This window comes from Apostichopus japonicus, chromosome 9 (genome assembly GCF_037975245.1).
Source record: "Apostichopus japonicus isolate 1M-3 chromosome 9, ASM3797524v1, whole genome shotgun sequence".
NCBI lineage: Eukaryota > Metazoa > Echinodermata > Holothuroidea > Aspidochirotida > Stichopodidae > Apostichopus > Apostichopus japonicus.
This window is the reverse complement of record NC_092569.1, coordinates 32,296,553-32,311,240: the sequence shown is the minus strand read 5'-3', so window position 1 is coordinate 32,311,240 and position 14,688 is coordinate 32,296,553. Positions and strand designations below refer to the sequence as shown.

General features: G+C 35.8%; 1 protein-coding gene and 1 long non-coding RNA gene across 2 annotated transcripts; both read right to left on the bottom strand.

The window, feature by feature from the left end:
• LOC139974303 (uncharacterized) lies at positions 1 to 2,432 on the bottom strand. Its single transcript, XR_011795433.1, has 3 exons — positions 2,180 to 2,432; positions 1,621 to 1,687; positions 1 to 539 (listed from the first exon to the last, which is right to left on the bottom strand). It is a non-coding gene; the product is annotated as an uncharacterized lncRNA (long non-coding RNA).
• Positions 2,433 to 3,150: 718 nt separating this feature from the next.
• Positions 3,151 to 12,942, bottom strand: LOC139972961 (uncharacterized). The gene is made up of 9 exons (XM_071979277.1): positions 12,801 to 12,942; positions 8,869 to 9,996; positions 7,886 to 8,005; positions 7,319 to 7,428; positions 6,967 to 7,113; positions 5,995 to 6,370; positions 5,597 to 5,793; positions 4,880 to 5,035; positions 3,151 to 3,258 (listed from the first exon to the last, which is right to left on the bottom strand). Exons 1-9 carry the CDS (start codon positions 12,895 to 12,897, stop codon positions 3,151 to 3,153), a joined length of 2,439 nt encoding a protein of 812 aa, XP_071835378.1. The 5' UTR covers positions 12,898 to 12,942.
• Between the last annotated feature and the right edge of the window lie 1,746 nt (positions 12,943 to 14,688).

The following is a 14,688-nucleotide window of genomic DNA, read 5'->3' as shown; positions in this document are numbered from 1 at the left end:
TGAGTAAAACTGGTAGCAAATCATATTTTTATTCAGTTATTTCATCAGGGATCATCTCATCATCCCAATTATTTGTAGCAGTTAGTTTTGCGCCAGATACAGACAGAGAAACTGAGGCGGTCGCTTGACTTAGCGTTTTTACTTTGTAACTCTCTTTATGTGCAAAAATGTTTTTTGTATCTTTGATCGATTTTCTGAATTCTGCATTTTTGCCACAAATAAAGACAAATAAAACAAATCCTTGAAGAGAGGTAAAAAGGCAAAACAGTATTTCAAATACCAAACCATCCTCGCGCTTTATAATGATTGATAGATATGCAAATATCCATGACATTCCAAGGAATACCCAGAATAAGACAAACTGTTGAATTCGATCGAATGCTTCCTTCTGTCGTTTTCCTTTAGTGTATTTAGACATCATTGGTCGTAGGACAACTTTGCGAACGAGTAAGATGAAGACAATCAGGTTTACTAGCGTCATGATTCCCATTTCGAGCAGTAATCCGAAGTTGAGAGAATTCCCGGGCGGTAAAAAACAACTAAATAAGGAATGACAAGACATTCATTTAACTGAGATTTTTTTGTAAATGGTCCACGCAGGTTCATCCCAAAACACTTAGACAAAAGATCAATAAAAGGTTTATAAAAAAAAAACATCCAATGAGTAATAACAATCATGAAGCTATGCGCGCAAATGAGTCCAAAGAACTCGTCAAGGTTTGAAACATGATAAATCTGGCAAGAGTCAAATTTCATTCTGTCGTAGCAAGAAGATGTTCTCTCCTTCTAAGTGAATTGGTGAAGGATCAGCTAATCTAAACCATGCAGGAACGACATGAGAGACTGCTGAAGGATAGCCCATTTCATACCTTGCTTATGCAATAACATCTTGTGGTATCCAGCAGTGATTGGTGTGTACGATGCGTTGTAGCCTAGACCAGCCCATTTCACATCTAGCCTATGCAATAACATATTGTGGCATCCAGCAGTGATTATTGCGTACGATGCGTTGTAGCCTAGACTAGCCCATTTCACATCTAGCCTATGCAATAACATATTGTGGCATCCAGCAGTGATTATTGCGTACGATGCGTTGTAGCCTAGACTAGCCCATCTCACATCAAGCCTATGCAATAACATATTGTGGCATCCAGCAATGATTGCGGCATACAATACGCTTTAGATGTCGGCGTTTTTCTACCAATACTCTGCACGGTAACCATATTAACATTAAGGTCGCTGATATTCATCGTCTTAAAATGTGCGCTGTTATCTACAAGTACGTTAACAACATGCTTCCTACTACTTTTAGGAATATTTTCAAGCCTATGGGAATGTCAAATTTTCTAGGTTACTGGGCGCAGTCCTAGACATGTTAATTGGTGCTGTTGAATATCTGTCGTTTTACCCTCAGGGCTATCTAATGAAATTTAAGCTACAATTCGTATGCATCTGTTAATGCGACCTTCAAGGCTTTTCTATGGGCGAATTAGTCCGATCAATCAGTCAATAAATAAATTGATAATCCAATATATCTCAACATAATAAGATATAACATAAACTATAATTAAAAAAGTTGATTATTATTAATGAAATAGCAAATTAACGATAACAACTTACTATGGATAATCGTCTAGTGAATAGTTCCCGCAAAAGAAAACTACTAGAACAGGAATAAGTGGCAGACCTGCGGAAAGTCGAAATGAAGAGCTTTCAATTGTATTTTTTTAGAATATTAATGGAACATGAAGATGGCTTTAAAAGAATAAATTTGATTTAAAAATCCTGAGCGATAACAAAAGATGACCACGGCTCCGTTCGGTCGATATTTATTGTGCATATTTAAGTATTATTGACTACAACGGTTTAAGAAAAATATACTTCTATTTACACAATTCATAAAAAAAGAGAATGAAATGATGAGTTTATAATGGTCACTACAATGGTAAGGAAACTCTCATAGTTAAATGCTTAATCAATAACAGTAATAGTCACATTTATCCTTTGGATATATATTTATTTTCTAATTTGTTTACGTCGGTTGCTTTTGGCTTTCAACCTTCTTTGTACTCAAGTATTGATAAAAGCTTTCTTAATTGCTGGATAAACTTGGCTTTAGAATTTGCCGACGCAATATGATCAATTTAAAATCAATCCAAAACAGCTGCTTATTACGTACCGTATGCCAAAACACACGAAACGGGAATAAAGTGTTTAACCGGAATTGTCCTTTGGTATAACTTTACAAACATGAAGTACATATGTACTGCTTCGACTGTCATCCAAGCCATTGTTGCCAGTGTGAAGTAATGAATCGCCGTTGCAATATTACGACAGTGCTTTACTTTATCCATCGACACATTTCCCGCCAAAAATGTTATATAGAAAGCGATCAAAGACACAAACATGTTGAGATGGATTTTCGTGCCCTCTTTTCTACGGAATTTTCTACAAGCAGAAGTAACAAAAAATTAGTTAAGTTAGTTAAATAAAATTAGGTAATTGCTGATATATGAAGATTATAATCGAATATTTCCCACTAGTTTCAAGATTTCATGCGCTATACATTGTACCAAGTATGGTCGCTGTACAATACGTACAGTGCTAACGGTATGCTATTTATAACAGGTATACATATAGAGAGCATTGGGCGGCGGTCCTTGCAACAGCAACATTTCGTCCTGAAAACATGATCATTACTGTAATGTATGAAATGTACTAAAAAGCCGCAACTGAACATTGTTTTGTACTTTGGATACTAGGCGCTATATAAGTTATTTGATTGATTGATTGTTTAATAGATTGATTGAGTTTAATGGAATGTATGTAATGTGTGTAATGTATGTAATGTATGTTATGTATGTAATGTCTGTAATGTATGTAATGTAATGTATTGAAATACAATGTAATGTTATGTATGTAATGTATGTAATGTATGTAGTGTATATAATTTATGCAATGTTTATAGTATATGTAATCTATGTAATCTATGTAATATATTTAATGTATGCAATGTATGTTATGTTATGTATGAAATGTAATGTATGTAATGTAATGAGTTGAAATACAATGTAATAATATGTGTGTAATGTAATACAATGTAATGTTATGTATTCTAATGTAATGTAACAGCGGCATGCCATCGTTAACTTACCCCACTAACGTTTTCAACATAATGCACGCAGTCAGTCCCAGGATCGACAAAACAGATCCAATCCATGTGATAAGGTCAAGGCCATTTGAGTTAACGTCTATACCCTAAATTAAAAAGCAGTATAAAATGTCAAATCATTGTTGTTGTTTTTTTCCCAAAAAGGCGAAAGATTTTGAAAGGAGTTTCCGGGGCTATTGAAAGTCAGTGTACATAGCAGATGCGCTGAATTTGAACGTTTGGAACTTGTGGCCAAGAACAAATTTACGACATGTCCAAGAAATGATGGTGATCTTTCTCTTATATTATAGTTACTGTTGGGTAAGACTCCTATGAATTGAGTACTCTAGATTTATGATGTACCGAACTCTCAGTCACTGCGGGTGTTTAAGTTGCTTTGCAACAACTGCCCAAATTGCAGGTCACCAAGTAACCAAGGTCACCAAGAAACCAAGCAACCGCAAAACAGACCAAGTACAAGGCTTAGCGAAAGCGCCTCTGAAAGGTTTTCATAATTAATGGTTTGTCTGTTGTGCATGTACCGGTACCTGACGTTTAAACCTTGCTTTGTTTAAAACTTGCAAATTCATTAAAAATCGAAAGCAAAGAAACGAACATGCAATACATTAGAAAACCATAAGATGATCATTGGAGAATTCAAATTTCAGGTTTCAGTATTCAAACGCATAGATATACTAGTTCGACGGACAGGCCTTCCCCCTTTTGTGATCCACCTCATATGAATAATAAACAAAGTAAACTTATCCTGTCGGACTGATCAAAAGAGGCAATGGGAGAAAACCAACTTGCACAAAAGAACTTATGTAAACAACAATCATTGTTTATTCAATCAGTGGCTTTCTTTCTTTAGGTTTCAGATCTTTTTCAACTTGATCTTTACATCAAAGATCATTGAATTCGCTGCTTTTTTGTTTTCAATACATTGATATGGATAAGATATCACCGTTATGAAAGGTCAGGTTTTTATTTTCTCATAAATTTTCGTAAACAGCCAACTGTCCCGAGGCAGTATCGTGTGCATTTCGTATTAGAAAATGGCAATAAAGATATACAGAAATTGTCATGGTCTTGGGACCATACTTAGTCTAAGACACAACTTCCATATCTTTCATAAATGTTCTGTTCACTACAGTGAAATTATGTTTTTTGTTTGTTTTTGCTCTTATAAATTCGGAGAGTCTTCAGTAATTTCGAAAAGTGTTTTTTCATTCATGATCTTTCCCAATTAACAAATGTTTGATTAGTTGTATCGAAATTTGTTTGAACAATTAACAATATTATGGGAAAACCGTATCAGTCCGGGACAGCCCGAAGACGGTGGCATTATACACATTGGTACTACGCTTCGGTGTTCGAGTCCTCGATAACTAATATAAAACTTTGTTAATCTGAAAGGGCCTTACAAATAGTAAAATCTGTGAAATATGCTGTCAAACTGTCAAATATATACCCGCTAGGGTCCAGTATAAGCTTCAGGGGATTATCTCTTGATGAAAGATGGCATTGCTTATAGGTCGCAAGCTAACTGTTTTACAGGCCAATAATTATTTATTGACTATGATGTAGTCTGCTACCCTATGGCTGATTTTGTACGATTCATGCCTGGCCAATAGAATTAATGAGATGAAAACCATGCATTACTTCATATAAAGGGTTTCAAACCTAATGAAAGTCTTCTCATGTCGTTGTTACATGTGCTCAACTTACCACTAGTATTGCAAAGTTTGTTAGATGATTGCATTTACAAACTATCTGTTCATTGTTCTCTTCTAAGCTGCAACCTCTCTCCGACCAATATGCCTCGCCGGAGTTCCAGAAAACGCATTTCCTGTAGGCTATTTTTTCGTTTTCGTTTTCTATAGGCTAGGAGGTATTACGAATAAAGATATATTTTAACTGGTGAAAGTTAAAAAAACAAACAACCAAACTTGAGTATAAAAGAGAACAGCTTCAATTTTTCTTCTTTACATATACATTAATGTAAAGATTCTGCTCAACGAATTGTTGCGAACCGAAACGACTCATTAGGCTAATTAAAACTCACTTTTTGGCAACATCTATAATTAAACAGTGTCTTAATTTCGTTTAATGGAATCTTGTTTTAAGAAATGCTCGATTGGTAAGGTAAACAAAAGGTCTTTAGAAAAGTTTTAGTATAACTGAAGAACCCCAAAACATAAAGTAGATCCTCTTTGTCAGATTATTGAAAACTGATTGAGATATTACTTGTGAGTAATATTCGGTTGATTTTGGTAGGAATCTTATTGACTGAAAAACAGGCACAAAAAAAAGGGCCTGAAGTTATTAAAGCTTGCAGGAATAGTGAAACTTGTATAGTGGACATTCAGTGACATCCTGTTACAAATCAGAGAACAACACAAGAGTTACAAGAGTACATTTATTCTAAATTAGTAATGTACTCACGTCTTTCACAGTAAATCTCGTAACTACAAGTGAATCTTCACTTAGGTCTTCTATGGTGATGCCACTCACTTCTACTGTTGCCGCAATCACTTGACTCACAATTAATTCTTTTGCTGTAGTTTTTCTATTTGTTTGAAAGAGTCTCGAGTCTTTGTAGAAAAGAAAGCTAATTGGGACTTGCGTACGATTTGGTTCAACTGATAAAAGAAGCGACAGATAGAAATGCTTATTTATCGTATAATAATTAATTTAGCAAAGACTTGCTTTGCTGTTTCCTTTCGTGTAATTCCTACGCGAGCGTCAGTAACGTTATTATTCATATGTTTTCAATAGAATAACAAGAATAACATGCATAAATACGTCCTTAGCAACGTTAAATAATTTCGTTTAATACTCGCCTTGTTTCACATGTTCCAATATTTTCGCTGGTATGAATATAGAAGAAATACAGTCCTCTGACTGGACTTCATTCTCGTTGTTGTAAAGCATTGTACTTTCCTCTGTAAGATCAGCATTTAGAATGTCTTCATTCTCATCGACATAATCAGGTGGTAAATTTACGAATGTCATTGCTTTTGTCACGACTGGGTCAACTTTAACCGCTTTAACACCAACATTGTCTTGGACGTCCGTGTAGTTTTCAGGGTTCTTTTGAACATTGGAAACTTGTTCTTCTAGTGTGTTAACAACTGTCGATGATCCTTCAGAGTTCTCCAAGTCACTTTCATCTACTTCCATGATGTTGTTGACAGTTCCAATCACAGATTTTGTCACCTGTCAAATACACGTCGCTTCGTAAACTACAGCATTTGCTATATACTTAATACGGTATTTTTCTGTTCGTAACTAATAGTCATAATGGCAATACAATTGATAATTTTAACACATTGTTCTGTGTAATGGCTTTTCTGTGGTGATTAAAGTATGTTATATAGACATTGGTTAGCCCTCATTTGGTGTCTGATAAACGTATTGTGTTGTCCTGATGCAACAGTTTTGGATAAATTCGATCAGCCAATATAACCATATCAAGTGTTCCGAACTTTCAAATTTGGGACGGTGTTTGGTAGCTTTTTGGTTACGAATAACAATTTAATGTCCATCAACTTTATTGAAAACTCTTTAAGAAAACATTTTCAGTACTACTGACGATATCATGTGAGTGGCCTTTTGCTATCGTTTTAATTTCACGAAAAGTGAAGAAATTTGAAGGCAATACCAAGCAGGCTTTCAAGCAGGTTTTAGAGATGAGGCAATTCTCTCAATGATTACAGATTTCACATGAACATTTAAATGATCAAAACCAAATGCAATGATGAAAGATTTGTTAAACCACCATGGGGTTTGTTTTTATTAGAGTTAATACTAACGTTTGGTGACGTGCTATTGGCTTCCACAACCTCTTCGAGTGATTCAGCGACAATGTCAACTTCTGTGGCATCCAGATTGTCCGCGTCAACAGTCACCAAGACTAGGTCATTAGCTACATCTACAACATTTTCTCCTGTAACAGTGGTCTAAAGATGAGAACATTATCCACCTCCATATCTTAGTAGATCATAACTGGAGATAATTTGCCGTATCAATGACTGATTTCGTAGTTTAATGCTTCTTAAGGGAATTGTCTCCTAACTTTCCTTTTATGACTGTCAAATGTTTGTTAAAGCTTATAATGTAACGTTGTTACATGAAACTAACATATTTTGATATAGTTTTACTTACATTATCTATTCTCTCAATTGCTTCATTTCCTTCTTCCAACGAATAGCATGATATTAGATCAGGTTGTTTCCAGTAACAGTAGCGACAAATCCTTCTTGCTATGGGATGTTCTGCGAATAATAATTTACTTTTAAGAAGAAGTATTTGAAATATTATCCATAACCTTGTTTACATTGTTGTGCACTCTGTTGATTGCATCGTTCATTCTACCAAAACTTTCTCTCACCTTCGAAGATTTTAATATAATTTGATACTGTTTTTTGAGTCATGTACATTCACTTAGAATTTATTCAATTGCAAAAAAAGTAAATTTCATACACAAAAGCGTTTTCTCATTATTACGTATTACCGTCGTTACATTTTTATGAACAAGGATAACAGTCATTAGTAGTTCACAGAAACAGTGAAAGATGACTTAAGGTATATTAAAATGTTAATATGTTACATACCATCAATAAGGAAATAAATATTCATGATCACAAAAACCATGTACTGCATCATCAGAAATGAAAAAAAGTGAGACAATAGTTTACGGGGTTTTCTAACAAACGTTCTTAATATTGTTACCATCAGCAGATTCTCCACCGCACGTTTGGGCTGAATTAACAGTTGTCCCAGGAATAGCAGATGGAAATGTTAGTTCTAATCCGGCATAAATAATTGTCTCGTCTGGGCAGCAGCTTAATTCTGAAAATGAATACAATTAATCTTCTTTTTCTCAGATTCATAAATATTAAAAAGATATCGTAAGGGATGCATTTATGTACATAATTATCTGTAATGGTTGTAGACCAAATATAACTGCTTTCGTGGACGGTAGTGTTTCTATATCCTTTTTAACTTTTAGGAAACTTTTTTAAACTTTTTTAAACTTTTTTAACTTTTCAAAACCTGACATTAATCAATGAATGTGTCTGGTGTACTAAATCTAGCACTTAGTCCATTATATCAGTTCCTCAGATTCCCCGCAATTCTCAACAGGAAAACAAATTTCACATTTGTCAGTAAAAAAAATACTCGTTATTTTTATTCTATTTACGGTGTTCTTCTCTTGATAAGAAGTTTAAGGAAAATATTGTGATTGAATACAGGGTAAACAAACGATTGCTGTCTTCACGGATAGACCGAAGTCATCATCAAGTCACAAACAATCCAGAGATTAAACATATTAAAAAGCAAGTATGATGAGAACCGAAATATTTTTTATGAGCATCACTCTTATTCATGTTCCCGAAAATGTGTAACCTATATCAACGCACCAAAAATTGTGAAATTTCTTAATACATAAAGTTAAGAACGCATCCTAAGGGTTACAAGTTGATAGCCAGCAATACAAAGATCACTTAAAATTAAGTGAAATGTTGGGATTTCTTCTTCATGTCGCAACTCTTATTAGTCATCCATTTATAGTACGACTTTGCTATTGTTGTGCAAATATGTATAACATGTGTTTTCAATGCTTTGGACTTTAATTCATTTGAAGTAGCATTTTTTTGTTACTCTCTAATATTTACTTCTGCATTCATAAAATCTGCTCAATGAAGCCATACCTGTCAGTAAGTTATGTGGACCATATAATTCTTTATTCAAAGTCACCAACAGCCGAGACGTAAGGCTCGATGAGGATATCACGTGGTAGCCGGACGTAGTGGATGTTTCCACGACAGCACCTCCAACCAGGGTACTTTTAATGACACTCCATTCTGGTGTTTCACCATCGACTAGTAAACTGAGATAATCCGCATCGGATACCCAAACCCTAAGGTTGGTACCAAAGGGGTTTGACTTTAGCAAAACGGGGATACTTCCAGTTATTGCCTTATTTGTTGACGGTATAACCATTGTGTTACAAGTCGACGGGGATGAAAACTCAGTTACAAGGGTCATAAAGGGGTATGCTGAACTAATGATTAAGAAACAGCTGTCGTAATTATGGAAATCTTGAAATTCTCGGGCATTTAAGACAAATTTGAAATCTGCATTTGCGCAATATTTCATGGACGATGAAACAGTAATAGATGTGTCGTCGTAGGCTGCTATAATTCGGAAACTAAAAGGCATGCCGGGCGATATTGTAAATGAATAGTTTATACCCCATCCGCTTACATAAGGAAGGTGAAAGAATGACGAACACAACAACGACGTATCGTAAGGCTCAAGAGCACTGAAAACAGCTATTGGATTAGTCGACAACACTTGTGTTCCTGTGAGATCATAGGACGCTTTTAATACGATTGTATCCCAGTTCTTTACAGAAACATGAGAATGGGCGCCGTTCTGAAAGGAGATGTACACTTCCGAGTCTGCTGTCGCGGGCGTGATGTAAAACGTTGAATTTTGCAATGATGAACCACTTAGAATGTACTCGGTTCCCAGTGATTCTATTGGGTAAGACAAGAAAAGATTCTTCGCCGATACGTACATATTGACTTTATCATTACTTAGAAAGCTAAGTGTTGCCCGCTTCTCTGCGTTAGTTACATTATCCGGTGAGTTGTATCTTAGGTAATTTAAATGTCCGCTATTGAAAGGGCCAAAGTCTTGTCCATATTCGTCCGTAACGTACATCCTTGACGAATTACTTAGATCCTGATCCATGAATGCAAAGTTGTATACTAGGGATTCATCGTTTTCCGATGACAAGTCTGGAACAACGAACACGCGGCCTGGCTTCTCATCTGCAAATTCGAAGAACAGATAAAATAATATTTAGTCAGAATTGTTGATAAAATGGTGTTTGAACTAAAATGCAATTTCCACAAACTGATGCATAAACCATCGAGATCATTACTGATTGCATACCTCTTGCTAAAGGTGTGAACCGTTAAGTACGTTAGTCTAAAGCCCCAAATAACTCTTGATTCGCTCTACCACGCGCGAAAATCAGTGATTTAAGTTTGGTTTGAGGAAAACCTTGTATATATGTCTCTTTGATTTATGTCTTAATATATGTTAAAAACCTGTTAATAATCACAATTCAATGACACGGAGAATAGGTTAATTGTTATTCTATTCAACCGAGAGACTAAGATTTGAAGAAAACTAAGGAAATATGTTACAGTCCAATATATAATATGTCAACATTTAGACCAACCGGCAAGTTAATTTGATGGCTAACATAGTTTAGAGACTGATGACTTGAGTCAATGGTTGGACTAGGTCTTTGAAATGGTACTTTCCAGATTGCCAGATTGGAATTTATTTAATTATCTACCGTCACAGCTCAATTGGACAGTTAAGACCTGTTTGTAGCGATATTAGTTCCAAAAATGGCTACCGGAAGAAGAACCTAATGGGATTTAGACAGAAAAGGCTTTATAGTGCCTATGTAACAGGGCGAACGGCTTTTCTTTCAAGACTATGCTGTTTTCCTTTTAATGAAAATAAGCTACAATCATTTCGTTGCAGTGTTTACCCGTACAATAATCTTGAATACTTAATCAGGTATAGCTATTCCAAATGGGTATCTCCATGTACTTGGCCTTTGACCTCTATTCACATTTGACCTCAGCCCTTAACAGCAACACATGTACCATTTTGAGACCGTGCCATCATTCTCAACATATCTTGTGGTTTAATGCATGCATGTTGACAAGCAAGAGATGGCTAAGAAAAACACTTTTCAGGTTATATGCCTTTGACCTATGACGTCATCAATCACACAGGAACGAGTTTACCTGTCAGGCACCTACCCATGAAGTTTGAACTTGATCGGACTTACGATCTAGGAGGAGTTTGCGACCCATTTTTTCGCACAATTTGGGCCAATTTTACCTTTGACCTCAATTGACGTTTGACCCCTACCATAATCATCTAAATTTGTCTCATCATTCTCTACATACCTTGAGGTTTGATTTTTCCTTGCATATTGACAACCAGAAAATGGCTAAAAACCAACAAGACACACTTTTTGCTCATTTACACACACACACACACACACACACATACACACACGCACACACGCACCCACCTCCTCCCCCTCACCCTCACCAAACGCACATACGCACTTCCTGAAGTACTATATCTCATCCCCCAAACATTACATGTAGGGAGTTAAGATAATAATATGAAGAGGTGTTGATTTTATAAGTCCATATTTATGGGCAGTGGTCACTAATCGAACCTGATTAAAACAAAAGGTTTGGACTATGGACGAAACCGTCAAAGAAAGGATCGGTCTATAATATTGACTTGAGTTTGCAATTAGATAACTACCGACAACAACACATGTTTACTATAGTTTTCCAAATGCGATAAGACTGAATATGACCTTCCCCCTTCGTTATTGCGAGGTGAATCCAACTAGCAACCAAAACACTACGCAATATTTAATCACATGTACACTTCCAGAGCAAACCAAAGTACACTGTGGATACCTATTTACATATTATCAAAGCTATTCACTGGCTTATCATCTTAAATGACTATGAGGAAATGCATTTTTCCAGCTGTTATCTAAAACATCTGAAGTTGATAACTGCAAGTAGCTTGATAATGCTTGGTATCTACTTCCTCGTAGTGTTGGGCAATTTTATCACCAGCCGTGAATAACCAGCCGTGCAGCAATCCCTGTTGCCAAAGTGAGTCTGAACGGCGTATTCACGCTAATTGAGGTCATATAGAGGTCATATATAGAGGTCATATACATATATTTTCTGGCGCTACCGAATGATGTCTTAACTTGGTTTGGTTTGCATTTAAAGCAACTTAGCTTCAATTGGTGAAAATATAAAGTGTAAGCTTGAGTTATATAGTTTAACAGTGTGTGATTTCATACTGCCACAGTCCTTAGTTTTCCATACTCTGATTCATTTGTGAGTTATTATGTATAAGTTTGAAAGTTAAAACTTGTCAACTTTGTTTGAGACAAGATTATAAAGTACGTTTTAATCCAGCAAATACTTCTTTGCCAAATACTGCACAAAATGAATTGTACCATATCTAGATCACCTGTTTTAAATAAATGTAGTATAATATATCAAATGTTCATTTGATACTTGAAACTGAAAAAGTTCAAGAGAGCACATGATAACTGGATCACAAATCCAGCGCTCTACCAACAGAGCTATCCAGCTATTAGTCGGTGGCGATCCCTTTTTAGCCATCGTTGCTATGGGTGCCCGTGCACTGGTTTACATTGAAGAAAAAGTTATCATAACAACACACTTAACTCTTATTTCAAAGGAGAAATGAAATGCTCTTATTTACCGAACTATTGGTAAGCATCATCTACATGTCATTAGTCTGAAACACAGAATGCACTTGTTATGGGTAGATATGTAAGGGAGGAAGTAAGGAGGTGTTGTGTATGCGTGGATCACACCACAGTTAAAGCAACCTACAAAGCAGCAGGGAAGATATGTCGAAGGAGCTATGACGAAACGTCACCCAAGATTGAGCTTGACCACGAAAAACTAACGATATGATACACTTTCAACCCGGATCATTACGTTATAATCACCAAAAATTATGTAATCCTTACCTTGGCAGGAGACTTGGGATAGAAGGAATATGCAGATGATGGGGATAACGCGAAGAAACAACAATAACGCCATGATTACGTCCTTCGGTATTATCATTTCATGAAACTATATTAAATTCTTTATAACCTCTGTCGTTGTAGTTAACTTCCTGGTGTACACCAACCCGATTTAGCAAATGATGATGGGTAAACTTCACAGGTGTAGTTTATAGTTTGCATAAAGAGGGCGCTGTTGCATTAAATTATCTGTTTCCGTATAGTTGCCAGGCGTGTACAAACAAATCAGATTTCAAGCAAATAATATTTAGGTGCAACTGAAGCAAAGGCTTTCAAAAGATAGATTAACAAGGCTAAATGTCTCTGCAAATATTAGAAGAATCTAACACAGTGCGGAATATGGTGAATAGCAAATACATGCATAAAGAAACAAACGTTAAGCACCGCAATTCCATTCAGAAGCGGATAACATATATATGATATACTGCTAAGTATTGATTGTTTTGCTTGCAGTGTGCGTTACAATTTTTTTAAATTGACCTTACCTCTGTACTTGTAATCAGGTGTATTAACTTTGCATACGCCATTTAAAACTGTGTGTGTCTTCACTGTTTTTGTTTCAAGTATCTCGTAACACATGAGGAGAAGTCAGCATAATTGCTATGACAACGGATGTCAAAATATGACCGAAGGGCATGAGACGCTAAGTTAGAAGGCTATAACTGAGTCTTCGGCAAAGAAAGCAAGCTTATCTGGCCATGGTTTCTTTCAACATTTTTTTCCCGTTTTCATTGTATCTATAAAAACCAGAAGCTGCACAGTGGAGTATACTCGATGGGTCATAACACCCGATACACACAGAGAACACTAGTAACTACTGTCAATCGTAAGGTATTGTACCGCTGACAGTAAAAACTGGATCGTGCTGAAAAATCAGTAGCATGTGCTTATTACTACTGTAATCCTTTGTGTGAATCAGTTGGTCATAACGTGTTTGAAGTGTACCCGTATGCATACAAGCCTGTCCCATACAAATAGCACACTGAACCCTACTACAGTTTATGGCTCAGTGACTCGTACATGTAGGTTTTCTTCAGCTTTCATAATGAATGCGAAAAGAGAATAGTATGCGATTGTGACATTTGGATGTTGTACAGTTCCTTACGTCACTGAACAATTAAGAAGACTACAATGCTATGTCTTTAAGATAGCTTACTTGCTGGATGTATTGTATATTGAAACATAATTTAGGCTATAAGAAAGTAATCCATAAACACGTACGAAGAAATAATAATGTTAAATGGGTTGTTGTCCAAAGGAAGTCTTTTCTTGACTGTATAAAGTGGAACATATCCTAAGCATTTTGGGTAAATTGTGTTTAACTGCTACACGGCTTTCTCGAAATAGTAATGTAATTGCCACAGATCGCACCATTGTAAGTGTACTTGAAGCAAACACTGGCAGATGGGATGTCATAGGAGAACAATTACTAATATATAAGTTTATTTTTCTATACAATTTACACCCAGTTCCTACATCATCATTGGGATACAGTTTAGTATGAATATAAGAACTTCACTGTATTGCTAACTTTACATCCCCTTACAAAAACCATATCCAATTCAAGGTAAACACTTAAAAGAAGCAAAAAAGGGAAAGAAAGCTGTTTGTTTAGGTGTATGTGTTCAACTATGAAATCACACCAGTGAAACTGGATATGTGCAACTATAACAGCAGACCTGTTTAGCTGAATATGTGCAACATTGACATCATACCTGTTTAGCTGTATACGTGCAACTTATGAATTCACACCTGCTTAGCTGTATAGGAGAAACTATGGCCTCACACCTGTTTAGCTGTATGTGTACAACTATGACATCACACCGGTTTA